This window comes from Heterodontus francisci, chromosome 37 (genome assembly GCF_036365525.1).
Source record: "Heterodontus francisci isolate sHetFra1 chromosome 37, sHetFra1.hap1, whole genome shotgun sequence".
Lineage (NCBI taxonomy): Eukaryota > Metazoa > Chordata > Chondrichthyes > Heterodontiformes > Heterodontidae > Heterodontus > Heterodontus francisci.
This window is the reverse complement of record NC_090407.1, coordinates 43,132,499-43,158,227: the sequence shown is the minus strand read 5'-3', so window position 1 is coordinate 43,158,227 and position 25,729 is coordinate 43,132,499. Positions and strand designations below refer to the sequence as shown.

Here is a 25,729-nt window from a genome sequence, read left to right as displayed (position 1 = left end):
GCACAGAATGAGGCCATTTAGCCCATCATGTCGGTGCTGGCTGAGAAAGAACTATCCAGCCTATTCTCACTTTCCAGCTTTTGGTCCGTAGCTCTGTAGGTTAGTAAATATCCAAGTGATGAAAGTTTCTGCTTCTACCACACTTTCAGGCAGTGAGTTGCAGACCCCCACCACCCTATGGGTGAAAATATTTCTCCTCAATTCCCCTCTAATCCTCTACCTTTTACTTTAAATCTATGCCCCCATGTTATTGACCTCACTGCGAAGGGAAGTAAGTCCTTTCTATCTGATCGATCGAGGCCCCTCATAATTTTATACACCTTAATTAAGTTTTCCCTGAAAACAACCCCAGCCTAATGTTTTCTCATGGTTTAAATTTTCCAGTCCTGGCTAGGTCGTTGTAAATCTCCTTTGTACCCTCTCTCGTGTGACCAAATCCTTCCTGTAATATGGTAACCAGAACTGTAAGCAGTACTCAAGCTGTGGTCTAACTGGTGTTTTATATAGTTCTAGTATAACTTCCATGCTCATTTATTCTATGCCTCGGCTAATAAAGGAAAGTACCCCATACACCTTCTTAAACACCTCATCTATCTGTCCTGCTATCTTGAGGGATATGTGGACATGCACTCCAAGTTCCTCTGCTCCTCTACACTTCTCATAACCCTGTCATTTATTGTGTATTCCCTTGCCTTGCTTGCCCTTCCCAAATGTATTACCTCACACTTCTCCAGATTGTATTCCTTTTGCCACTTTTCTGTCCGCCTGACCAGTCCATTGGTATCTTCCTGCAATCTACAGCTTTCTTCCTCACCATCAACCACACGGTCATTTAAGAGGAAGCTGGATAAGCACATGAGGAAGATAGAAAAAAGAAAAGGAAGACTTGCATGTATAGATGCCTTTCATGACCTCAGGGCATCCCAAAATGCTTTATAGCCAATGAAGTACCTTTTGAAGGATATTCACTGTTATGATGTAGGAAGTGCATCAGCCAATTTGCACACAGCAAGATCCCACAAACAGCAATGTGATATTGACCAAATAATCTATTTTTAGTGATGTTAATTGAGTGTTAAATATTGATCTGGACACTGGGGAGAACTTCCTTATTCTGAAACATAACAGTGACTGTGGGATCCTTTATGTCCACCTGAGAGGGCAGATAAAGCTTCAGTTTACCATCTCATCTGAAAGACGGCACCTCCAACAGTCAGTACTCCCTCACTGCTGCAATGGAATGCCAGCCTTGAATTCAAGCTCACGTCCTGGATTTAATGTATTAAAAGTAATGGACATTTTGTGACCAGCAAAATGGGAACACTTCTCTACTGAAGTTCACTGTAGCTGGAGGACATTTGGTTAATTAGCCAACCTTTGACTTTATCTTTAATTGTTTTTCTCTCTGAGGTGAACAAAATGTTACATCTTGCTTCGAGGTGAGGAAACACAGCTGCAGTCTCCAAAGGGTGAAAAAGTCAGCATTTGCTCTTCATTGTGGGACACCTTTGCTGTGAATTATATTTCAACACGTTTAGCGAAGGTCCACACTTGAAAGGAATGCAGATTAAAATTGGAGTACATTTGTACAATGACAGTATTTGTCAAGTGAAATAATATTATGAATATTATGCTTTATATTCACCAGCATCCACTTTCTAACCTTCAATCTCCACTTTGATTACAAAGCACCTCATGGGAACAGACACAAAGCTCGAGTAAATGGAAAAGGAAATAAAATTAAAATAACTATGAGGGAAAATATTTTTTTGACATTAACAATCTGGAGTTTCATTTAGGTTTGATACGCTCTTCATAAAAAATACATATAATAGAAACTGAGGGGGAAACTACTGATCACAAAATGAGCAGTAAGCATTCTGGAAAGCTTATTAGATTTTATATTTTGTTGTTTTCCTTTCAATACGGGAAACGTTTAAATGGAAATTGTATCCAGTCCTTCAAAAAACAATTTTAAACTTCCATCGTTCACTCAAAGTAAATATCGCCTCATGAAAACAAAAGCCTACAGAGTGAGAGTGAGATACAGCCTCTCGGTCCAGATGCAGAGTGTTAGTGAGATACAGCCTCTCGGACCCACTGTAGAGTGAGAGTGAGATACAGCCTCTCAGTCTAGCTGTAGAGTGAGAGTGAGATACGGCTTCTCAGACCCACTGTAGAGTATGAGTGAGAAACAGCCTCTCGGTCCAGCTGTAGAGTGTGAGTGAGATACAGCCTCTCGGTCCCGCTGTCGAGTGAGAGTGAGATACAGCCTCTCGGTCCATCTGTAGAGTGAGAGTGAGATATAGCCTCTCGGTCCAGCTGTAGAGTGAGAGTGAGATACAGCCTCTCGGTCCCGCTGTAGAGTGAGAGTGAGATACAGCCTTTCGTTCCAGCTGTAGAGTGAGAGTGATATACAGCCTTTCGGACCCACTGTAGAGTGAGAGTGAGATACAGCCTCTCGGTCCAGCTGTAGAGTGAGAGTGAGATACAGCCTCTCGGTCCAGCTGTACAGTGAGAGTGAGATACAGCTTCTCGGACCCACTGTAGAGTGAGAGTGAGATACAGCTTCTTGGACCAGCTGTAGAGTGAGAGTGAGATACTGCTTCTCGGTCCAGCTCCAGAGTGAGACTGAGATACTGCCTCTCGGACCCACTGTCGAATGAGAGTGAGATACAGCCTCTCGGTCCAGCTGTAGAGTGAGAGTGAGATACTGCCTCTCAGTCCAGCTGTAGAGTGACAGTGAGATACAGCTTCCCGGACCCACTGTAGAGTGAGAGTGAGATACAGCCTCTCAGTCCAGCTGCAGAGTGAGAGTGAGATACAGCTTCTCAGTCTAGCTGTAGAGTGAGAGTGAGATACAGCCTCTTGGTCCCGCTGTAGTTTGTGAGTGAGATACAGCCTCTCGGACCCACTGTAGAATGAGAGTGAGATACAGCCTCTCGGACCCACTGTAGAATGAGAGTGAGATACAGCCTCTCGGTCCAGCTGTAGAATGAGAGTGAGATACAGCCTCTCGGACCCTCTGTAGAGTGAGAGTGAGATACAACCTCTCGGACCCACTGTAGAGTGTGAGTGAGATACAGCCTCTCAGTCCAGCTGTAGAGTGAGAGTGAGATACAGCCTCTCGGACCCACTGTCGACTGAGAGTGAGATACAGCCGCTCGGTCCAGCTGTAGAGTGAGAGTGAGATACAGCTTCTCGGACCCACTGTAGAGTGTGAGCGAGATACAGCCTCTCGGACCCACTGTAGAGTGAGAGTGAGATACAGCTTCTCGGACCCACTGTAGAGTGTGAGTGAGATGCAGCCTCTCGGACCCACTGTAGAGTGAGAGTGAGATACAGCCTCTCGGACCCACTGTAGAGTGTGAGTGAGATACAGCCTCTCGGTCCAGCTGTAGAGTGAGAGTGAGATACAGCCTCTCGGACCCACTGTAGAGTGAGAGTGAGATACAGCCTCTCGGTCCAGCTGTAGAGTGAGAGTGAGATACAGCCTCTCGGACCCACTGTAGAGTGAGAGTGAGATACAGCCTCTCGGACACACTGTAGAGTGTGAGTGAGATAATGCCTCTCGGTCCAGCTGTAGAGTGTGAGTGAGATAATGCCTCTCGGTCCAGCTGTAGAGTGAGAGTGAGATACAGCCTCTCGGACACACTGTAGAGTGAGAGTGAGATACTGCCTCTCGGTCCAGCTGTAGAGTGAGAGTGAGATACAGCCTCTCGGTCCAGCTGTAGAGTGAGAGTGAGATACTGCCTCTCGGTCCAGCTGTAGAGTGAGAGTGAGATACTGCCTCTCGGTCCAGCTGTAGAGTGAGAGTGAGATACTGCCTCTCGGTCCAGCTGTAGAGTGTGAGTGAGATAATGCCTCTCGGTCCAGCTGCAGAGTGAGAGTGAGATACAGCCTCTCGGACACACTGTAGAGTGAGAGTGAGATACTGCCTCTCGGTCCAGCTGTAGAGTGAGAGTGAGATACTGCCTCTCGGTCCAGCTGTAGAGTGAGAGTGAGATACAGCCTCTCGGTCCAGCTGTAGAGTGAGAGTGAGATACTGCCTCTCGGTCCAGCTGTAGAGTGAGAGTGAGATACTGCCTCTCGGTCCAGCTGTAGAGTGAGAGTGAGATACTGCCTCTCGGTCCAGCTGTAGAGTGAGAGTGAGATACAGCCTCTCGGTCCAGCTGTAGAGTGAGAGTGAGATACAGCCTCTCGGTCCAGCTGTAGAGTGAGAGTGAGATACAGCCTCTCGGTCCAGCTGTAGAGTGAGAGTGAGATACAGCCTCTCGGTCCAGCTGTAGAGTGAGAGTGAGATACTGCCTCTCGGTCCAGCTGTAGAGTGAGAGTGAGATACTGCCTCTCGGTCCAGCTGTAGAGTAAGAGTGAGATACAATATCCTGGTCCAGCTGCTTTTCTTGGTCATTGAAAACTGATTTCCTCACACAATCCGACCATTTTTTCACCCTTATCCTGTCTTTGACCTTCTACATCTACTCCCAATTGTTCCAATCCCCTTTTAAATGCTTTGACTGAATCAGTATTTATTGCCCTTAGTTACAGACCATTGCAGAAGTTAAACAAGGTCTTACTTTTTCTCTGCAAAATTCATTTTCCATAACTAACCTCACCTGCACTTGTAAAAATTTCTGCAAAACAATTGTTTATTTTGTGACAGATCTATTGAACTGAAGCTAAGTGAGTGGTATGGTGGTGAAGTAGCTATGCTAAAAATCCAGAGCACTGGATACTGCAAAGGCTATGGGCCCTGACAACATTCCAGCAGTAGTACTGAAGACCTGTGCTCCAGAACTGGCCATGCCCCTAGCAAAGCTGTTCCAGTACAGTTACAACACTGGCAACTACCCGGCAATGTGTAAAATTGCCCAGGTATGTCCTGTACACCATATGCTAGACAAGTCCAATCCAGCCAATTACCGCCCCATCAGTCTACTCCTGATCATCAGCAAAGTGATGGAAGGTGTCATCGACAGTGCTATCAAGCGGCACTTGCTTCGCAATAACCTGCTCAGTGACACTCAGTTTGGTTTCCGCCAGGGCCACTCAACTCCTGACCTCATTACAGCCTTGTGTCATGCAGACCCCCCACCTGCCAAGAATGAGGCACATTAATTTTGCCACATGGACATTAAACTTCAAATTGTTGCTGGGAAGAAAAAAGGGCCTATTACAAGGAATTGCCAGGCCCCTAGCCAGAAAGAAATTTTTGCATACTAGCAAGCAGTGTTAGAGCAAAGGAACTAGTCCCTGCTCCCAATACACAGAACAGATGTGGCCAGACCAGTTTAGTCACATGTTTAAATGGCTGTTGCAGAGTTTTGAACTGAGTTTAAAGTGAAGAAACAAGGTGTTTGAAGACAGAATCCTGGCTCCTGGATTGAGAACATCTCTCTCCTGTCTGCTCCCACCTCTTTCTCACCAGCTTCGGAATCCACTGACGACACATGAATCCCAAGAGAGAAAAGTCTTCTATCGTGAACAAGGTTTAAGAAAACTACTGGGCCCCAACGAAAAGCAAGAATTACCTATAAGCAAGAACTACCTACAAAAGGACTACAGTGAGCTCAAAGCACAGTAACAAGAAACTCTTCAGAGATTGCCTCAAACCCCTCCACTTTATTTTTCTTCTTTTCTGTCCCTATCTGCATGTGTGTACCTCGTATGCATGCTATCGTGGGTGCGTCGTGTATCTGTAGGTGTTAACCGAATTATAGCCTAAGTTTAAGTTTTAACAAATTTCATTTTTCTTCTTTAAACCTAAGAAATCCTATTTGTGCTAATTTCTTTACCTTATAATTGGAAAGCTGTGAACAAGGATTCACCAAGGGTGGAACTCAAAACACAGTGTGTTTAAAAATAAAACCCTGTTACAGTAAGACCAGGTGAAGGCTGAAAGGGAACTCCTAGACACCTTTCTCACCTGGTCATAACACTTCGTGCAAACATGGACAAAAGAGCTGAACTCAAGAGATGAGGTGAGAGTTACTGCCTTTAACATCAAGGCAGCATTTGATCAAATATGGCATCAAAGAACCCTAGCAAAACTGGATGCAATGGGAGTCAGGGGAAAACACTCCGCTGGTTGGAGTCATACCTAACACAAAGGAAGATAGTTGTGGGTGTTGGAAGTCAATCATCTCAGCTCCAGGACATCACTGCAGGAGTTCCTCAGGGTAGTGTCCTCAGCCCAACCATCTTCAGCTGCTTCATCAATGACCTTCCTTCAATCATAAGGTCAGAAGTGGGGATGTTCGCTGATGATTGCACAATGTTCAGCACCATTCGTGGCTGCTCAGATACTGAAGCAGTCCGTGTAGAAATGCAGCAAGACTTGGACAATATCCAGGCTTGGGCTGATAAGTAGCAAGTAACATTCGCACCACACATGTGCCAGGCAATGACCATCTCCAACAAGAGAGAATCTAACCATCTCCCCTTGACATTCAATGGCATTACGATCGCTGAATCCCTCACTATCAACATCCTGGGGGCTACCATTGACCAGAAACTGAACTGGAGTAGCCATATAAATACCATGGCTACAAGAGCAGGTCAGAGGCTAGGAATCCTGTGGCGAGTAAAGCCATGGCAGATGAAGGAGGGGAACTATGGTCAAAAAACAAACAGATTGCCACAAATTGAGCAGTGGAAATAGTTGGCTTGTTTTAAGAACATGAGCAATTCCAGCAGGTTCAGGTTTTTACAGAAAATGGAGAGAATTGCAAAATGTGATCTCTATGTAATGAAAACAGAATTTAACTAATTCAATGACCACAAACTGTTCTTCCAATTTATGACCACTGATTTCCATTTACATGAAAAAATCGACAAAATCTCAGATTGTCATTATCATAACCCACAACACTGCTAAAAAACAATCGAATAAAATAAAAACAGAACTTGATTCAGTCACCATAAAGCAGTGACCTTGATTATGAGAAGTCAGCAATCAATTATACTGCAGGGCATGCCAAAACAAAGTAAGCGATTGAGCTAGTTAATCCTCTTTGCTCATCATAATGGTATATCACTTGCACCACAGTTCCTTCAGGGCATCAATTAGCCAATCAGTTTAAATCATTGTGGACAACTTTACCTCAAACCTTGAAGAATCATTTGAAAATACTGATAATCACATTTGCCAAACAAGCTCATTTTCACATGTATTTTGTTTTTTGTTTAACCATAATACTGCTGAGTGGAGGGGATTATGGCACAGACCATTTTCGGTTGAATTTACAGAGCAGCAATCACAACATAAAAAGTTAATTGCAACCTGATTACTTTGGGTAATAAACATCCTTCGGCTCCTGTGCAGTTTTATTTGTACCCAACAGAACCAAAGTTGAATGGGTTTCAGGCCACAAGATGACAATCAATGAGGAAAGTTATTTGGTTGTCTTAATCCAGCCATTCAGAGAGATCCTAAATTCTCACCATTTTTTGGCCAACAATTGATTCTAACTGGTTCCAAGATTATTGCCCCCACTAATTTTCCTGGAAGTCCATACCAAATGTTGATTGCTCATTACCTGAGAAATAAATTCCTGACATCTGTCCTAAATTTGTCTTTGGTTCATTTGAACCTGTGTGTTACTCACAAAATGTCATTTTATTGTCTTGTTGCATATAAATGACCTGGTCTAGAATACAGGGAGTACAATTTGATCGTCTGTGAATGATGGAAAACTTGGCAACATGGTAAATAGTAAGCAGGATAGTAGCAGACTTCAGGAGGACATTGACAGACTGGTGAAATAGGCAGAAACACAACAGATGCAATTTTAAGACTGATAAATGTGAAAGTGATGCACTTCCAGAAGAACATCATAGAGAGGCCGTTTAATCTGAATGGTACTATTTCAAAAGAGGTATAGGAGCAGAGGATGCTGGGGGAAAACATATTCACAAATCTTTGAAGGTGGCAGGGGCAAGTTGATAAGTTTGTTAAAAAAGTATACTTGGCTTTGTAAATAGGGGCATTGAGTACTAAAACCAAGAGGTAATGCTAAACCTTTGCAAATCACTGGTTAGGCCTTAGCTGGAATATTGTGTACAATTCTGGGCACCACACTTTACAAAGGATGTCAAGGCCTTGGAGAGGTTACAGAAGAGATTTACCTGGATGATACCAATAATGAGGAGCTTCAATTAGGTGGAGAGATTGTTCTCCTTAGAGCAGAGAAGGTAATGGGGAGACTGAATAGGGGTATTCAAAATTATGAGGGCTTTTGATCGAAAAAGGAACATAGGAGCAGTGGAACAGGAGTAGGCCATTTCACCCCTCAAGCCTGTTCTGCTATTCAATGAGATCATGGCTGATCTGTGACCTAACTCCATATATCTGCCTTTGCCCCAGATCCCTTAATATCTCTGGTTAACAAAAATCTATCGATCTCAGTTTTAAATTTAAAAAATGATCTAGCATCAATTTCCATTTGCGGAAGAGAATTCCAAACTTTTACCACCCTTTGCATATAGAAGTACCTCCTAACTTTATTCCTGACAGTTCTGGCTCTAATTTTAGTTCTAGCCTTCCCAACAAGCAGAAGTAGTTTCTTTCTACTTACCCTATCAGTTTCCCTTAATATCTTGAAAACTTCAATCAAATGACTCCTTAACCTTCCACTGTAGTTTGTGCAATTCCCCCTTATAACTTAAACCTTAGATCCAGGTAATATTCTGGTAAATCTATGCTGCACTCCCTCCAAGGCCAATATATCCTTTCTAAGGTGTGGTGCTCAGAACTGCTCACAGTACTCCAGGTGTGGTCTAATCAGGGCTTTGTGTAGCTGAAGCATAACCTCTAGCCCCTTGTATTCTAATCCTCTAGATCTAAAGACCAGCATTCCATGAATCCTTTTTGATTATTTTCTATACCTGAATATGACACTTTAATGATCTATTTACATGGACAGGTCTTTTTGGATTTGCACTATTTCTAGCTTTTCACTATTTGTAAAGCACTCTCTTCTATCCTTTGTAAGTCCATAGTGGATGGCCTCATATTTGCAATATTAAAATTCATTTGCCAGTTCACTTAATCTATCAGTATCTCTTTGTAATTTTATGCTTCCATCAACACTGCCCACAATGCTTTACACCATGAATAGCTGAGGCCCCAACAAAGAAACATAGACATTCCCCTGTCCACTACTTTAGTCACTTCTTCAAAAAATTCAATCAGGTACATCAAGCATGATCCATCCTTTATGAATTCAAAACAAAGGCAAAATACTGCAGCTGCGGGAAATCTGAAATAAAAACAGAAAATGCTGCACGTACTTAGCAGGTCTGTCAACGTCTGTGGAGAGAAGGACAAAGTTAATCTTTCAGGTCTGTGACCTTTCATCAGAATTGCCTGAGGCTGTGGCTTCTGCCCCTCCGGGGTTGGATGTCCCACCTCCAAGAGCTGTTGGCCAATCAGAGGGCTGGGACTGCAGCAGGCCCTGGACCCAGCCAGTGACGGAGGCCAGAGAAGAAAGTAAGTGGGGTTAGGGCTCACCGAGGACAAAAGCTAGGCCCTGGTGAGGGAGATTGTGCAGGGGGATCTTTCAGCGGGGACGGCCAGTGCCACTAGGGGGGCCCTCCACAGGGCACCGGATGCCCAATCAGGAGGAACCCTTTCCCCGCCCTAGACTGCAAGGAGACCACCAGGTTTTACTGAGTGGACTCCCCAGATAGCGAAGTGCCCATCTACCATTGGTAAAATACCAGCAGCGGTGGGAAGAGGTCCTTAAATGGCTATTAATTTGACACTTAAGGGCTTCTCTTGGTCTGAAGGCAGGCAGGTGGGCCGCCTACCACCTCCCCCACCACTGGTAAAATATATGATGCATGACGCTCCCCTTCATTGCACTCGATTTTACATCCCCTATAGGGGTTGGGGGGCAAACGTAAAATTCCAGCCTATGTCTCAGTAATAGCTACCATGTCACACCCTCCAAGTTGAATCTGTGCCAGCAATTCATTCAATTTGTTCCTTATACTCCCTGTGTTTGTATAAAGAACGCATACATCCTAACCTGCCCTTCTGCTTGAATGTTTTACTCACATGTTTCTTATTTCTCTGTCCTGGTTTAATTACTTTAGATCTATTAGTTTTCCTTTCACCTGTAGTATCCAAAGAACAATTTTCTGACTGTTAATCTACTCTCTGCACTTTCATTTGTTTTCTAACAATTATTTATACTACTTTTTCCACCCAAGCCACCCCCCATTTACTAGTTTAAAGCTGTTGTGATTGCCCAATTTATCCTTTCTCCTAGGAACCTGGTCCCAGTCCAGTTCAGGTGGAGCCCATCGCAACGGTCCAGTTCCTTCCTGTCCCTTTCCTGATGCCAGTGCCCCAGGAAATTGAACTCCTCGTTCCCACACCACTCCTTCAGCCACGTGTTCACCTTCCTAATTTGTTTAGCCCTACGCCAAATTGCATGCAGCTCAGTTAATAATCCAGGGATTATAGCCCTTAAAGTCCTGTTCTTTGATTTAGCTCCTAGTTTCTGGCACCCTCCAAACAGGACCTCTTGCCTACTTTTCCCTATGAGTTTGGTCCCAACATGGATCACAATGACAGGGGAGGCGGTGGCATAGTGGTAATGTCACTGGGCTAGTAATCCAGAGGTCCAGCTAGTGCTCTGGGAACATGGGTTCGAATCTCACCACAGCAGATGGTGAAATTTGAAATCAATCAATAAATATGCAATTAAATAAAAAGCTCGTTTAATGGGTGCCCATGAAACCAAAGTCGATTGTTCTAAAACTCCATTTGGTTCACTAATGTCCTTTGGGGAAGGAAATCTGCCCTTCTTGCCTGATCTGGCCTACATGTGACCCCAGACACACAGCAATGTGGTTGACTCTTAAATGCCCTCTGAAATGGCTTAGCAAGCCACCCAGTTGTCAAGGTCAATTAGGGATGGGCAATAAATGCTGGCCTGGCCAGCAGTGCCCACATCACATGTAAGTAACCAGAGGTCATGGATTTAAACTAATTGGCAAAAAGAACATGAGGGGAAATGAGGAGATATTGTTTCACACAGAGATAGTTGTTAAGATCTGGAATGCGCTGCCTGAAAGGGCAGTGGAATCACATCCCATAGGAACTTTCAAAGGTAATTGGACATGTGCTCAAAGAGATCTAATTTACAAGATTAGGTGAAGACTAGGAATGTGGAACTAAATTGGACAGCACTTTCAAAGATCAGTTTTGTGGCTCATCTCTGTACTGCCTCCAGCCCTGAAATAGCTCCCTTGTGCCTTGGCAATGTGAACTATACACAGTTCTCAAGGTGTGGTCTAACTGGAACACGGATCATATTCTCTGTGTATTTTACTGCTCCTGGGCTACATCTCTGGCTCTGCTGAATACCAACCTGCATTGGATGGACATATTGAGCAGCAAGTTTATGAAGATACCCAGATCATTTTTGCTTCATAGTTAGATATTTCAACAAAATGATTTATGTGTAGTGCTGTAGTAGATAGTATAGGATCTGTTCTTGGCATTTCTTCGCAGATGATGATTTTTGGAAGGTTGCAGTCGTCAGTTGCAGGCCCGCTGGTGGCTAGTCAGGCCTATCTGTGACTGGCAGATTCTCCCACAGCGGGTACTAGAGAAGGTGTAGTCACTACTGGGAGCAATTGGATCTATCCTTCTCCTCCTTTTCTCTTTCATGCTGGTTCTTCGCTCAGTCTCAAAGGTGTCTCAACCCCTCCTGATGTAGCATCTCCAGGCATCACGATCTATGGCCTGCGCTTCCTACTGGCGATGGTCGATGTGGCACACAGAGAGGGGCTTCTTCAGGGAGTCCTTGAAACGTTTGCATGGGGCCCCCCTTTTACCCGTGGTCAGCTCTCCATACAACACGATCTTGGGCAGGTGACTGTCGTCCATCCGGGCAATGCAACTCGCCCAACGCAGTTGGCTTTGCAGATGGATGGACTCGATCCTGATGATGTTGGCTGTTTCCGCGACTTCAATGTTTGTGATGTGGTCCTGACAGCAGATCTTGAGGATGCTGTGGAGGCAGCGCTGATTGACGCACTCTAGAAGGTGTACATGACGGTGGTATAGGACCCATGACTCAGAGCCATACAGAAGGGTAACGAGGACTATGGCTTTGTACAATGAGTTTGATCTGTGCTCTGAGGCTGTAGTTGCTCCACACACGTTTGTAGAGTCTGCCAAATGTACTGTTTGCTTTTGAGAGCCTATTTTCCACTTCCTTTTCTATGGTGGCATCAAACGAGATATCGCTTGACGGCATTCAGCTCGGTTCCCTAGATTACAATGCTTGGTGGTCTATATTCTTCTTGGGGTGCAGGCTGATGCAGGGCTTCAATTTTCTTTAAACTGATTTTTAGTCCGAAGAGTTCTGCCGCCTCAGAAAAATGTGTTGTTATACGTTGCAGGTCTGACTGACTGTGGGCCAGGAGAGCACGGTCATCAGTGAAAAGAAGTTCACGGATGAGTTTTTCTCGTGTCTTCGTGTGAGCCTGAAGACGCCTGAGGTTGAAAAGGCCTCCCTCAGTCTGGAAGCATATGTAAACTCCCTCCTTAAGGTCTTCCGTTGCCTGCTGCAGCATCATGCTGAAAAAGATGATGAATAGGGTCGGGGCCAGTACATGTCCCTGCTTCACACCAATGGAGATTCGGAAGGGACTTGACAGATCCCTGTTTTGCTTGACTTGTCAGTACTGATTTTCATGAATCTGCTTCACCATGGCCAGGAACCTGGGTGGGCATCCAAGTTTTTCAAGGATTTTCCAAAGCCATCAGTGTCAAATGCCTTGGTGAGGTTTACGAAAGTGATGTACAGGCTTTTGTTTTGCTCATGACACTTTTCTTGTAATTGTCTAAGTGCAAATGCCAGGTCTTGTGATGCCTCTGTTTGCTCTGAAACCACATTGACTCTCTGGGAGGTTTACTTCCACAATGGTAGGCACAAGCCTGCTCAGAAGTATTCTAGCCAGGATCTTCCCAGCAATAGAAAGGAGGGTGATCCCATGGTAGTTGGAACAGTCTGATTTTTCTCCTTTGTTTTTTTACAAGGTGATGATAACGGCATCACGACGATCCCGGGGAATCCTGCCCTGTTCCCAGCAGGCCGTGAAAAACTCATGGTGTATAGGGCAGGGCCATCATGCTTCAAGGCTTTGGGTGGAATTCCATCGGCTCCGGGGGTTTTGTTGTTCTTCTGGTTGATGGTGGTCACAGTTTTCTCCAGAGTTGGGTTCTCATCCAGTTCTGCTTTGACAGGCTGTTGTTGGATGTGATTGGTGTCAGTATCATGTACTGTGCACTTGGTGCTGAAGAGAGTTTCAAAGTGCTGCGACCAGCGATCCAGGACTGAATCCTTGTCGGTGTGTAGGATCTTGCCATCGACACTCCTCAATGGGTTTTGGGTTTGATATGCTGGTCCATATACAGGTTTAATGCTTCATAGAAACTTCTTATGTTGCCAGTATCAGCAAACAGTTGAGTTTTTTCTGCAAGTGCAATCCACCAGTCATTCTGGATGTTCCTCAGTTTACATTGAAGGGTGCTGCATGCTTAACAATAGGCTGTCTTTTTCTCTGATGAAAGGTCACAGACCTGAAATGTTAACTTTGCTCCTCTCTCCACAGATGCTGCCAGACCTTCTGAGTATTTCCAGCATTTCTTGTTTTTATGTCTTTTTCTCTTGGCTGGCCGGCTAATCCAGGTGAGCCTGATGAGATGACCATTTTATTTTTAGCAGAGCTTGAATTTCCTTGTCATTTTCATCAAACCAGTCCCTATTCTTCTTGGTGCTGGGTCCGATGACCTCGTTGGAGGTGTCCAGTGCTACAGCTTTGATTTGTTCCCAGAGTTCTTTTGGTGTGGAATCAGCAGTGAGATCAGGATGTTCCAGTCTAGTCTGTAAAGTTGCTTGATATCTATCTCTACAATATGGGGTTTGCAGGTTGGTGACTCAGAATTTCTTTGATGGGTTGCCTCTCGGCCTGTTCTTGGGCTTAGGCTTGAAGTGGAAGTTTAGCTTTGACCGAACGAGCCGGTGGTCTGTATGAGTCAGGACTGGGCATTACTCTAGTATGCAGGATATCCTTTAGGTCACACTGGCACACCAAGATGTAATCTACCAGGTGCCAGTGTTTAGAGCGAGGATACATCCATGTAGTCTTGAAGCGATCTTCTTGTTGAAAGAAGCTGTTGGTTATGGACAGCTGCTTTTCTGCACAGAGTTCCAGAGTAAACATCCGTTTTCATTACAGTTTCCAACTCCTTGGTTTCCAAGCACTCCTTCCATGACAGGGTGTCACGGCCCACACTGGCATTGAAAACGCCAAGGATAACAATTTTACCCTTGCCAGAGTATATCTTTCAGGCCAGAGTATATCTGCCCGAGCGGTTCAAGGACCATAAAATAGGGCTGAAAACGAAAACTACCATACTTCAAAACTGTGTTACGTCTTCACAGTCAACCTTGCCTCATTAAAATGCTTGTTTTGATGCAAAGTTAGAACCAAGGTGAAACCTTATGTTTCAATAAGTCTGATAAGAAATGAAACTGGATGAAATGTTCTGAGCTGAAATAAATGATAACAGGCGAATTTGAACAAGGAAGCCTGAAAGTTATTACAACTGAGGCGGGAGGAGTGCATTATTAATTCAGTCCCACTTTTCCACAGGTCACAACATATATTTAAATTTTCCCACATATTGAAACAATCAATAAGATACTCGACTTTTGCCCAGAATAAATCATACCAACCAGGTTTCTTTAATAAACAACGAAATTATCTGTTCATTATAAACAAAGTCTTAACCAATAAAGAAGTAAACACACATGAGAATTGAAATATTAAAGCCCCTTATTTTTATCCTAGCCCTCACACACACACACACTCACATACACAACCGGTTAACTGGGAAAAAAAGGATTTTTGTTTACAGCTGTTACAAAGAAATAGAAGGAATACAAAATAACTGAAGAGAAGATATGTTTTGGTGAGGTGTCCCAAAGGCAAATAGGTGGCTGCCACTAGGAATCTTCCTAGAACAATTCTTCCCAGGCAATACTGATGGTCCATTTGGGTAGGCATTCAAAGAAATTCAGCACAGAAGGTTTCATATAGGTCTTAAATCATCAGGTGTGCAGCAACAAATGTTCCAATTCTCACACATTCAATGTAAAGTTTTTCAAAGATGCAAGATTTCTGCAAACATTCAGGATTTCTTTAAACACAGGAGGCAACAGTACACACACTTGACACAGGATTTGCTTTTCAAAAAAAAGATGGGCTGGCTGGATCTTCTGTTCTCCTGGCAGGTCACTAAGCAATCTCCAACTGCCTGTTTTTAGCCAAACCAGCCTCTTTTTTTTTTTAACAGTTCCAAATTAAAAAAAACCTTTCCAGAGCCGAGTCCTATGACAGCCATAAATTCTGACTTGTCAATAAGCAAATAGCTCTTCAGGTCAAAACACAACCCCTTGCTGTGTTTACTTGAAATCAGATGCTTTCAGTAAGATTTGTTACTGGTCACCCTTCTGTTGACCTTCCTTTTAAGAAAAACACCCAAAGTTTAGCTTCTTCAAGATTCCAGCATCCATGAAATCCTTTTCAATTATTAAAATATAGATTCTCTAGTTTTAACAAAACATGGAAACCCTCGTAACAATGTATATAGAAGGCTGTTAATGCATTAATTGACTGCTGCATTTAAGTGAAGATTTCATCAATGAGTGACTGCAGATAACTCTTGCTAAAGTAATTCATCTCTTCTCTCTCCATCTTCATCTTGGTTTGCACTTGGCTGTTTTTCTGTTTCACCTACTCCATACTTATGCTCCTTTTGATGGCAAACTTGTGAAGCCATTAGGAGTCTGTAAAAGAGCTGTATTGTTAGCTGTATTGCCTTCTGAAGTGCTCAGGCATCTGAAGTGCTGCTTCAAGAAGCTTACAGTGTGCTCAAGTGGCTGCAAGGGCCTCATTGTATCCGTACTCTGCTGTTGTCGATGGCTGAATCAGCGATCTCTAGATCCAGAGTTGAAGAGGATAATCTAGAGCTATTGGACTCATCCTTCCATTCTTTCTCTGTCAAGTAATCCTGGCATAGCGGATTACCTTGAAAAGAAAGATTCATCACTGTTGTCTGGGAAGTGGGCATTCACTCATATAATCTTGTTTTGATTGTTACTGATGGCCTGCAGATTGATGCAGCAGCAGGTTCATGAATATGATGGGATTGTGTTAGGGGCCTGTAAGGTGCGCTCAATAGTTCCTGGACTTTATCAAGCCTGCTAGCTGAAAACAAAACGGGAGCAGCCACCTGTTATTCCGAGCATCTGATAATGAAGTGCACTGACTGCAAATGCAACTGATATCAGACACTGCGTGTAATGGACAGCCTACCCGATATCACCCATTTTGCACCACCGCCCGAGACAAATTTCTACCCAGCCTCCCCAGCGTCTGTTCTGCTCCAACATGATCAGCGATGGTAATTAGAAAAGTTTGCTTTACGTTACTACTGCAAAAACTCTGAACAATTATCACAGTATGAAGCATTAATTTGTCTCCTGAACACAAACTCCAATGGAATCCTGTGATATATTACGTGGACCAGCTTAGTAAAATTTAATTGTTTTTATTAAGTTTTTTTTAAACTAGGTTTGCAGTAGTTTCTGGTGTTCAAAGTGAGCATTGATTCATCAATGTCTTAGGGTGAAAGTGTCGAATGGTCCCATGGATGTCTGCAATGTAATTGCACTGTGAATGGGGCGAAAGATGAGTAATGGCAATACGGAAAACTATTAGCATCATAATTTGTCTCCTTATTCTCAATTATGTGAAAAATGTGATTGCTATTATCGGTTCTTGCACGAATTCAAAGTGTTGTTTCACTGCAGCAATTTTGGAATATGTGGAGAATGCACAATGGGGAAAAGTGTAGTGGATGGGAGAGGAATACAGTATAACTGATAAAGTAAGCGTGCCGCAGTGTGTTGACTCATGCTATTCCAAGTTCCAGGAAGTTTTATACCTCCTCTACATCAATATATGTGGGAGGGTGCATACTGTAGGATAGAACTCAATCAAGAGGATCTGCACAATTGGATTGAGAGATCAAGAATCAGCAACAGCAAGGTATGGGAGAAAGTGTGTAATAATAGTGTGAAATCTCCAAGTGAAGCACCAAGGCATGTAAAACAGTCCTCCAAAATGTGACAAGAGTGCAAATTAAATCAAAATAAATCAGAAAGTGGGGATTAGATGACATAAAGCTTAGTTTTAAATGCTTGTGTGTGTCGATTGCAACATCCTAGCTGAAACAGTGAAGGTAATTATAACTTAATCTACCAATCAGGAAACTGACGGGATTAGTGCAACACCAGTTTTACACCTTGTCCAATATTACTCTCCAACAACAACACCAGCAAGTTGTATTTATGTAGCACCTTTATTGTAGTAAAATATCCCAAAGTGCTTCACAGTAGTCTTATCAAACAAGAATAGACACTGAGCCACATAAGGAGCTATTTGGGCAGATGATCAAAAACTTGATGATCAAAGGGGTAGGTTTCATAGGCCTTCCCACCACGGACTTAATTTTGGTGGAAGTGGGATGGTGGCGGAGGCCGCTCCACCACCAGCCCACCCAATATTATGCTCCCCCCACCTCCAAGCACACCATGGGGGAGAGCATAAATTCCCCCCTACGTGTCACAAGTGTTTACCAGGCAACAGCAAATGGAACACAATGGGCTAATTTTTCCTCTCACCCCAGGCACTAGATTTCAGTTTAATACCAAATCTAAAAGTCAGCATCTCTGACAATGCAGCACTCCCTCAGTACTGAACAGAAATAAGAGCCTAACTTATCATCAATAATTAGGTGTCAGCCCCGGCTTCACAGATAACACACTTGCCTGAGTCAGAAGGTTGTGGGTTCAAGTCCAACTCCAGAGACCTGAGTGCATAATCTCGGCTGACATTCCAATGCAAGTACTGAGGGAGTGCTGCAATGTCAGGGGTGCTGTCTTTCAGAAGAGACATTAAAGTACGGCCTTGTCTGCCTTCTCAGATGGGCGTAAAAGATTCAATGGCATTATTCAAAGAGCAGGGGAGTTTTCCCTCAAGTCCTGGCCAATATTTATCTCTCAATCGATATCCTTATAAAACAGATTTTCTGTCGTTATCACAATACTACTTGTGGGATCTTGCTGTGTTGCCTATATTACAACAGTGATTGCATTTCAAAAGCTTTTAATTGCGTCTAAAGTGCTTTGGGATGTCCTGAGCTGGTATAAGGTACTATATAAATGCACGTCTTTCTTTATATGTTCAGATCTTGCAGTGGTATTTGAACCCAAGACTTTCTATTTTAGAAGTAGGAGTGTTACCAGTCAGCCAAGTTAGCACTCGGAACTGAGCTTGATCTACAATATCACTAAAATTAAAAATGTCTTCCAACTCATGTAAATATTTTAATAGTAGCAAAACATAGTTTCGTGATTCAAAGTCAATGAGTCCTTGAAAATTTTCCTGTTATTACTCATCATTAGTACTTAGAAATCAGATCACAGGACCAGAATACCACCCATCTTTCATTAAGAGACCAGAATGAAAATAAAATGCAAGCTTTGTGCAGGGTGTTGATAAATTGAAGGTGCTTTTGAGGTCATTCACTGGTTTTGCACTTTGACCTGAATGAATGTCATGGCTGCAGATTTGAGTTCTGATTTGATAACACGTTTACATTTCAGTAATTATGCTAAACTGCCCTTATTGTCTATGCTAGAATATCAATAAGAAACTTGAATTAAAATTCCAAACCGTACAGTGGTGGTGTAAGCTGCATCCGGGTCATCTTCCAAAATTCGGGACAAACCAAAGTCCGACACTTTACACACCAAGTTGCTGTTGACCAGGATATTTCGAGCTGCAAGGTCCCTGTGTATGTATCCCAAGTCTGACAGGTATTTCATTCCAGCAGCTATCCCACGTAGCATTCCGACAAGTTGGATAACTGTGAACTGACCATCATGTCTCTATGGGAACAGAAGAAAGAATCAATGCCTCTCCAGAGTGAGACTAATGAGTTGATGCTACAAAGTCATCCTTCATAAACAGGAGACACGATTAGAAATTCAAATAGAACATTATAAGTTTGATCAAAAACAAAATCTCTGCCAAGTGGACCCTGTGTTGACATGATGTGCAAAAATTCAGCTTATAAAACAACACCAGTAACAGAACACTTAGGACAAAGTTTCACCATCAGTGTCTGGACAATATCAATGTGAAGAAAATTGATTGGGTTTTACAACAGTTGGGCAATCCAATTCCCCAGCTTACGGCCCAAGTGGATAAATCCCCAGGCCCAGAAGAGGTGTATCCCAGGCTGTTATGTGAGGCAAGGGAGGAGATTGCAGGGGCTCTGACACAAATTTTCAAATCCTCTCTGGCCACAGGAGAGGTACCAGAGGACTGGAGGACAGCGAATGTGGTGCCATTATTCAAGATGGGTAGCAGGGATAAACCAGGTAATTACAGGCCAGTGAGTGTAACATCAGTGGTTGGGAAACTATTGGAAAAAGTTCTGAGAGAAAGATTAATCTCCACTTGCAGAAGCAGGGATTAATCAGGGATAGTCAGTATGGTTTTGTCAGGGGGAGATCATGTCTAGCTAACTTGAATGAATTTTTCGAGGCAGTGACTAGATGGTGTAGATGAGGGTAAAGCAGTTGATATAGTCTACATGGACTTCAGTAAGGCTTTTGATAAGGCCCTGCATGGAAGATTGGTTAAGAAGGTAAAAGCCCATGGGATCCAGGGCAATTTGGCAAATTGGATCCAAAATTGGCTTAGTGGCAGGAGACAGAGGGTAATGGTCGAGGGTTGTTTTTGCGAGTGGAAGCCTGTGAATAGTGATGTACCGCAGGGATCTGTGTTGGGACCCTTGCTGTTTGTAGTGTGCATTAATGATTTTGACGCGAATATAGGGGGTATGATAATTAAGTTCTCAGATGACAATTGGTGGTGTCATAAATAGTGAGGAGGAAAGCCTTAGATTACAGGATGATATCGATGGGCTGGTAAGATGGGCGGAGCAGTGGCAAATGGAATTTAATCCTGAGAAGTGTGAGGTGATGCATTTTGGGAGGATTAACAAGGCAAGGGAATATACAATGGATGGTAGGACCCTAGGAAGTACAGAAGGTCAGAGAGACCTTGGTGTACTTGTCCATAGATCACTGAAGGCAGCAGTACAGATAGATAAGGTGGTTAGGAAGGCGTATGGGATATTTGCCTTTATCACCCAAGGCATAGAATATAAGAGCAGGGAGGATATGATGGAGCTGTATAAAATGCTGGTTAGGCCACAGTTGGAGTACTGTGTACAGTTCTGGGCACCACACTAAAGGAAGGATGTGACTGCACTGGAGAGGGTGCAGAGGAGATTCACCAGGATGTTGCCTGGGCTGGAGCATTTCAGCTATGAGAGAGACTGAAAAGGCTAGGGTTGTTTTCCTTAGAGCAGAGAAGGCTGAGGGGGTACATAATTGAGGTATACAAAATTATGAGGGGCATTGATAGGTTAGATAGGAAGAAACTTTTTCCCTTAGTGGAGCGGTCAATAACCAGGGGGCATAGATTTAAGATAAGGGGCAGGAGATTTAGAGGGGATTGGAGGAAAATTTCTTTTCACCCAGAGGATGGTTGGAATCTAGAACGTACTGCCTGAAGAGGTGGTAGAGGCAGGAACCCTCACAACATTTAAGAAGTATTTGGATGAGCACTTGAAATGCCATAGCATACAAGACTACAGGCTAAGTGCTGGAAAATGGGATTAGAATAGTTAGGTGCTTGATGGCCGGCACAGACACGATGGGCCGAAGGGCATGCTTCTGTGCTGTATAACTCTATGACTCTAAGGTGAAGGTTTCTCAGATCCATTCCTCCTCTCTCTCATTGTGCTGTCTCAAACCATGTATTTTATAGGTGGTAAAAGTTTATGGGAAGTTACACAGAAAACCATCGGAGCCAGTCACAGTGATGTCCTCTTCCTCAGAATGCATTGGGTGAGAGATACAATGGTGCCTCCAGCTCAGACACTTGGCAAAATGGTTCTACCATCTATTAGCAGTGGTGAGTGTGTTTCCTTTCACTCATTGTTCTGCTCATTTTATTAGATGTTGTATTTGCATTTCAGTTTATTATATTTTTGGATTATTTGCAGCCATAATTCTAGTTCCTCAATGCTATAAAAACTGTGCACTCATAACACTATCTCGGGCTACCAATGTTTCCAGTCTACTTTTGTATTTGGATAGAGATGTAACACAGACACCAATCTGAATTGTTGGCACTGCCATTGATTTACAGTTATCATTGGCAGATGTGAGAGATACAATTCCTGACACACAGGGCTGAATTTTAGCTTTTGGACCCACTCGTAGCAAGGAAGCTGACAGCAGGTCGGGAACCCGAAAGTCCGTGGAGTGGGTTTTGCCTCATCAATGGCATTAGTAGCCTGCTTCAATGACATAGATAGGAAGGTGGATGAGGTCCTCAAAGCAGATTTTAGGGAGCTAGGAAGGAGATTAAAAAGCAGGACATCAAATGCAGTAATCTCAGGATTACTCCCGGTCCCACGTGTGAGTGAGCATAGGAATAGGAGAATAGAGCGATTGAACACGTGGCTGGAGAACTGGTGTGGAAAGGAGGGCATCAGATTTCTGAGGCATTGGGATCAGTTCTGGGGCAGGTGGGACCTGTACAAGATGGAGGGGTTGCACCTTAGCAGGACTGGGACTAATATCCCCGCAGGGAGATTTGTTCGTGCTGCTGGGGAGGATTTAAACTAGATTGGCAGGGGGAGGGGAACCTGAGAGGGAGCTCAGATCGGAGGGAAGGAAAACTGGTAACTTGTCAGGGGTGTGGGAACCAGGGGCAAATATCAGAGAGGAATACCAAGTGCACAGAATACTGGGGAGTAAGGCAGAAAGTAATGTGCATGTTCGTGAATGCACTGAGTGTGGTTAATAAGACTGGTGAGGTACAGGTGCAGATTGCCATGTGGAAATATGATGTTGTGGCTATAACAGAGACCTGGCTCAAAGAAGGGCAGGACTGGGTGTTAAATATTCCTGGATACAAGGTGTTCAAGAAAGATCGGAAAGGGAAAAAAGGGGCAGGGGTGGCAGTATTAAGGAGAGCATTGCAGTGCTGGAGAAAAAGGATGCCCCAGAGGGGTCGAGGACAGAATCAGTTTGGTTGGAGCTCAGGAACAAAAAAGGTGCAGTTACATTGCTCGGTGTTGTCTATAGGCCACCAGCTAGTGGGAAGGACATGGAGGAACAAATCTGCAAGGAAATTACAGAGAGGTGCAAAAATTATAGGGTACTTACAATGGGGGACTTGAATTAACCAAACATAGACTGGGATAGTCATAGTGTAAAGGGCAGTGAGAGGCAAGAATTCCTAGAGTGTGTTCAGGAAAATTTTCGACAACAGTATGTTGCTAGTCCAACGAGAAAGGAGGCACTGCGAGACCTGGTTCTTGGGAATAAGGTGGGTCAAGTGGATCAAGTATCTGTAGGAAAGCATTTAGGGGACAGTAATCATTGTATCATAAAGTTTGGGCTAACTATAGAAAAGGACAAAGAACAATCCAGAATAAGAATAATTAACTGGGGAAAAGCCAACTTCAATGGTGTAAGAATAGAGCTGGGGCGAATAAATTGGAATCAAAAGTTGGCAGGAAAACCAGTAGTTGAACAATGGGCTACCTTCAAAGAAGAGATAGTTCGGGCACAGTCAAGGTATGTTCCCTTGAAGGGGAAAAGTAGAGAAAACAAATCCAGAGCTCCCTGGATGACGAAAGAGGTAGAGATTAAAATAAAGAAGAAAAAGTGTGCTTATGACAGATGCCAGGTAGAAAATACTATTAAGAATCAGGCTGAATATAGACGGTCCAGAGGGTAAGTGAAAAAACAAATAAGAGAAGCAAAGAGAGAGCATGAAAAGAGACTGGCAGCTAACATTAAAAGAAATCCAAAAGTTTTCTATAGACATATAAATAGTAAAAGGGTGGTAAAAGGAGGAGTGGGGCCTAATAGGGACCAAAAAGGGGATTTACACATGGAGGCAGAGGGCATAGCTGAGGTATTAAATAAATACTTTGCATCTGTCTTTACCAAGGAAAAGACAGATGCAACCCAGGCAATGGTGAAACAGGAGGTAATTCAGACACCAGAAGGGTTTAAAATTTATAAAGAGGAAGTATTAGAGAGGCTGTCTGTACTTAAAGTGGATAAAACACCAGGGCCAGATGAGATGCATCCAAGGATACTGAGGGAAGTGAGGCTGGAAATTGCAGAGGCAGTGGCCATAACTTTCCAGTCTTCCTTAGACTTGGGAGTGGTGCCAGAGGAGTGGAGAATTGCAAATGTTACACCCTTGTTCAAAAAGGGTGTGAAGATAAGCCCAACAACTACAGGCCAGTCAGTTTAACTTCGGTTGTGCGGAAACTTCTAGAAAAAATAATTCGAGACAAAATCAATAGTCACATGGACAAACGCGGGTTAAATAAGGAAAGCCAACATGGATTTCTTACGGGAAAATCATGTTTAACTAACTTGCTGGAGTTTTTTGAGGAAGTAACAGTTCGTGAGGTGTACATGGATTTTCAAAAGGCGTTTGATACAGTGCCGCACAACAGACTTGTGAGCAAACTTATAACTCATGGAATAAAAGGGATGGTAGCAACATGGATATGGAATAGGCTGAGTGACAGGAAACAGAGAGTAGTGGTTAATGGATGTTTTTTGTGCTGGAGGAAGGTTGGTAGTGGAGTTCCCCAGGGGTCAGTGTTGGGGCCTTTGCTTTTCCTGATATATATTAATGACCTAGACCTTGGTGTACAAGGCACAATTTCAAAGTTTGCAGATTAAACGAAACTTGAAAGCATTGTGAACTGTGAGGAGGATAGTGTAGAACTCCAAAAGGAAAGAGACAAATTGGTGGAATAGGCCAACAGGTGGCAGATGAAATTCAATGCAGAGAAATGTGAAGTGATTCATTTTGGTAGGAAGAACATGGAGAGACAATGTAAAATAAAGGGTACAATTCTAAAAAGGGTGCAGGAGCAGAGAGACCTGGGTGTATATGTGCAGACGTCACTGAAGTTGGCAGGATAGGTTGAGAGAGTGGTTAATAAAACATGCAGTATCCTGGGCTTTATTAATCGGGGTATAGAGTACAAGAGCAAGGAGGTTATGTTGAACTTGTATAAGACACTAGTTCAGCCTCAGCTGGAGTATTGCGTCCAGTTCTGGACGCCGCACTTTAGGAAAGACGTGAGGGCATTGGAGAGAGTACAGAAAAGATTCACGAGAATGGTTCCAGGGATGAGGAACTTCAGTTATGAAGATGGATTGGAGAAGTTAGGACTGTTTTCCTTGGAGAAGAGAAGGCTGAGAGGTGATTTGATGGAGGTATTAAAAATCATGAGGGGTCTGGACAGAGTAGATAGAGAGAAACTGTTCTCACTCGTGGAAGGATCGAGAACGAGAGGACATGGATTTAAAATATTTGGTAAGAGAAGCAAAAGTGACATGAGGAAAAACATTTTCCTGCAGAGAGTGGTTAGGGTCTGGAATGCGCTGCCTGAGAACGTGGTGGAGGCAGGTTCAACTGAAGCATTCAAAAGGGAATTAGACTGTTATATGAAAAGGAAGAATGTGCAGGGTTACAGGGAGAAGGCAGGGGAATGGAACTGAGGGAGTTGCACTTTCGGAGAGCTGGTGCAGACACAATGGGTTGAATGGCCTCCTTCTGCGCTGTAACAATTCTGTGATTTCTGTGAAATATGAAGGCATGTACTTCCATCTCATTCTGCTGTCATGCTCACGTGACGTGCAACAATTGAAATACAGAACCCAAACTGAAGAGTTATAAAAATTTATTTTGCCTTTAAAAAGTGGACAGTATGCTGCAAAATGACCACCAAAGGTCAAATAACCTGACCCTGTACATTCAGACTGTCTTACTGTCTGGTAAGGACAAAAGGATACATTCCAAGTTAAGAGGCTACATCCATCCTGAACTTACACATTTTTGAATTGAATGGGTTCTTCTGAAACAAACAAAGTGTGAAGTAGCCACATCCTGGGCCATTGTTGGTCACATGGTGGGGGGGTGGTGGGCTCTGCGTCTCCCAGCAGAGGCAACGTGTGAGTGTATTTTGACCTTATGAAGTAGCTCCCTGGATAGACAGGGAGAGAACCTGAACGACATCAGCAAAAAGCTGCCCAGCCAAGAGCTGAGAGACCCAGCAAAAGCCAAAGAAGGTTCCCTGCTATGAATTCTACATTTCAGCTTGTGCAGCAGAAAACTGAAAGCGATCACCGTCTCCAGACTGAAATCTCAACGAAAAGAAAAATCTACAAACATCCAGGCCTGCAACTTTAAAAGAGAAATTGACCTCCGAGAAGATTCAACAGGTTTACAATGAACCCCAAACATCTAACTAACTTCAAACCACTTACCTCTTTTCCTCTCTCTCTTTCTCTTCTTTTGTTTGTGTGTGTGCAAGCGAATACGTGTGTGTGTGCGATTGCAAGAATTTCGGGAATGGATATTGCTCAAGAAATAGTTAATCTTCTGTTTTAAACATACAAGAAAACCTGTCTATGTCTGTTTATATGACACATAAAACACAAAGGGGTTA

At 43.4% G+C, this 25,729-nt stretch overlaps 1 protein-coding gene across 2 annotated transcripts in view; it reads right to left on the bottom strand.

Annotated features, from left to right (window-relative positions):
- The window catches only part of epha8 (eph receptor A8), a 637,160-nt gene that overhangs the window by 89,833 nt on the left and 521,598 nt on the right, over nt 1-25,729 (bottom strand). For both annotated transcript variants that reach the window (XM_068017569.1, XM_068017570.1), the window contains exon 13: nt 18,834-19,043. In XM_068017569.1, coding sequence (XP_067873670.1) covers nt 18,834-19,043 — 210 coding nt within the window. The remainder of the gene's footprint in view (nt 1-18,833; nt 19,044-25,729) is intronic.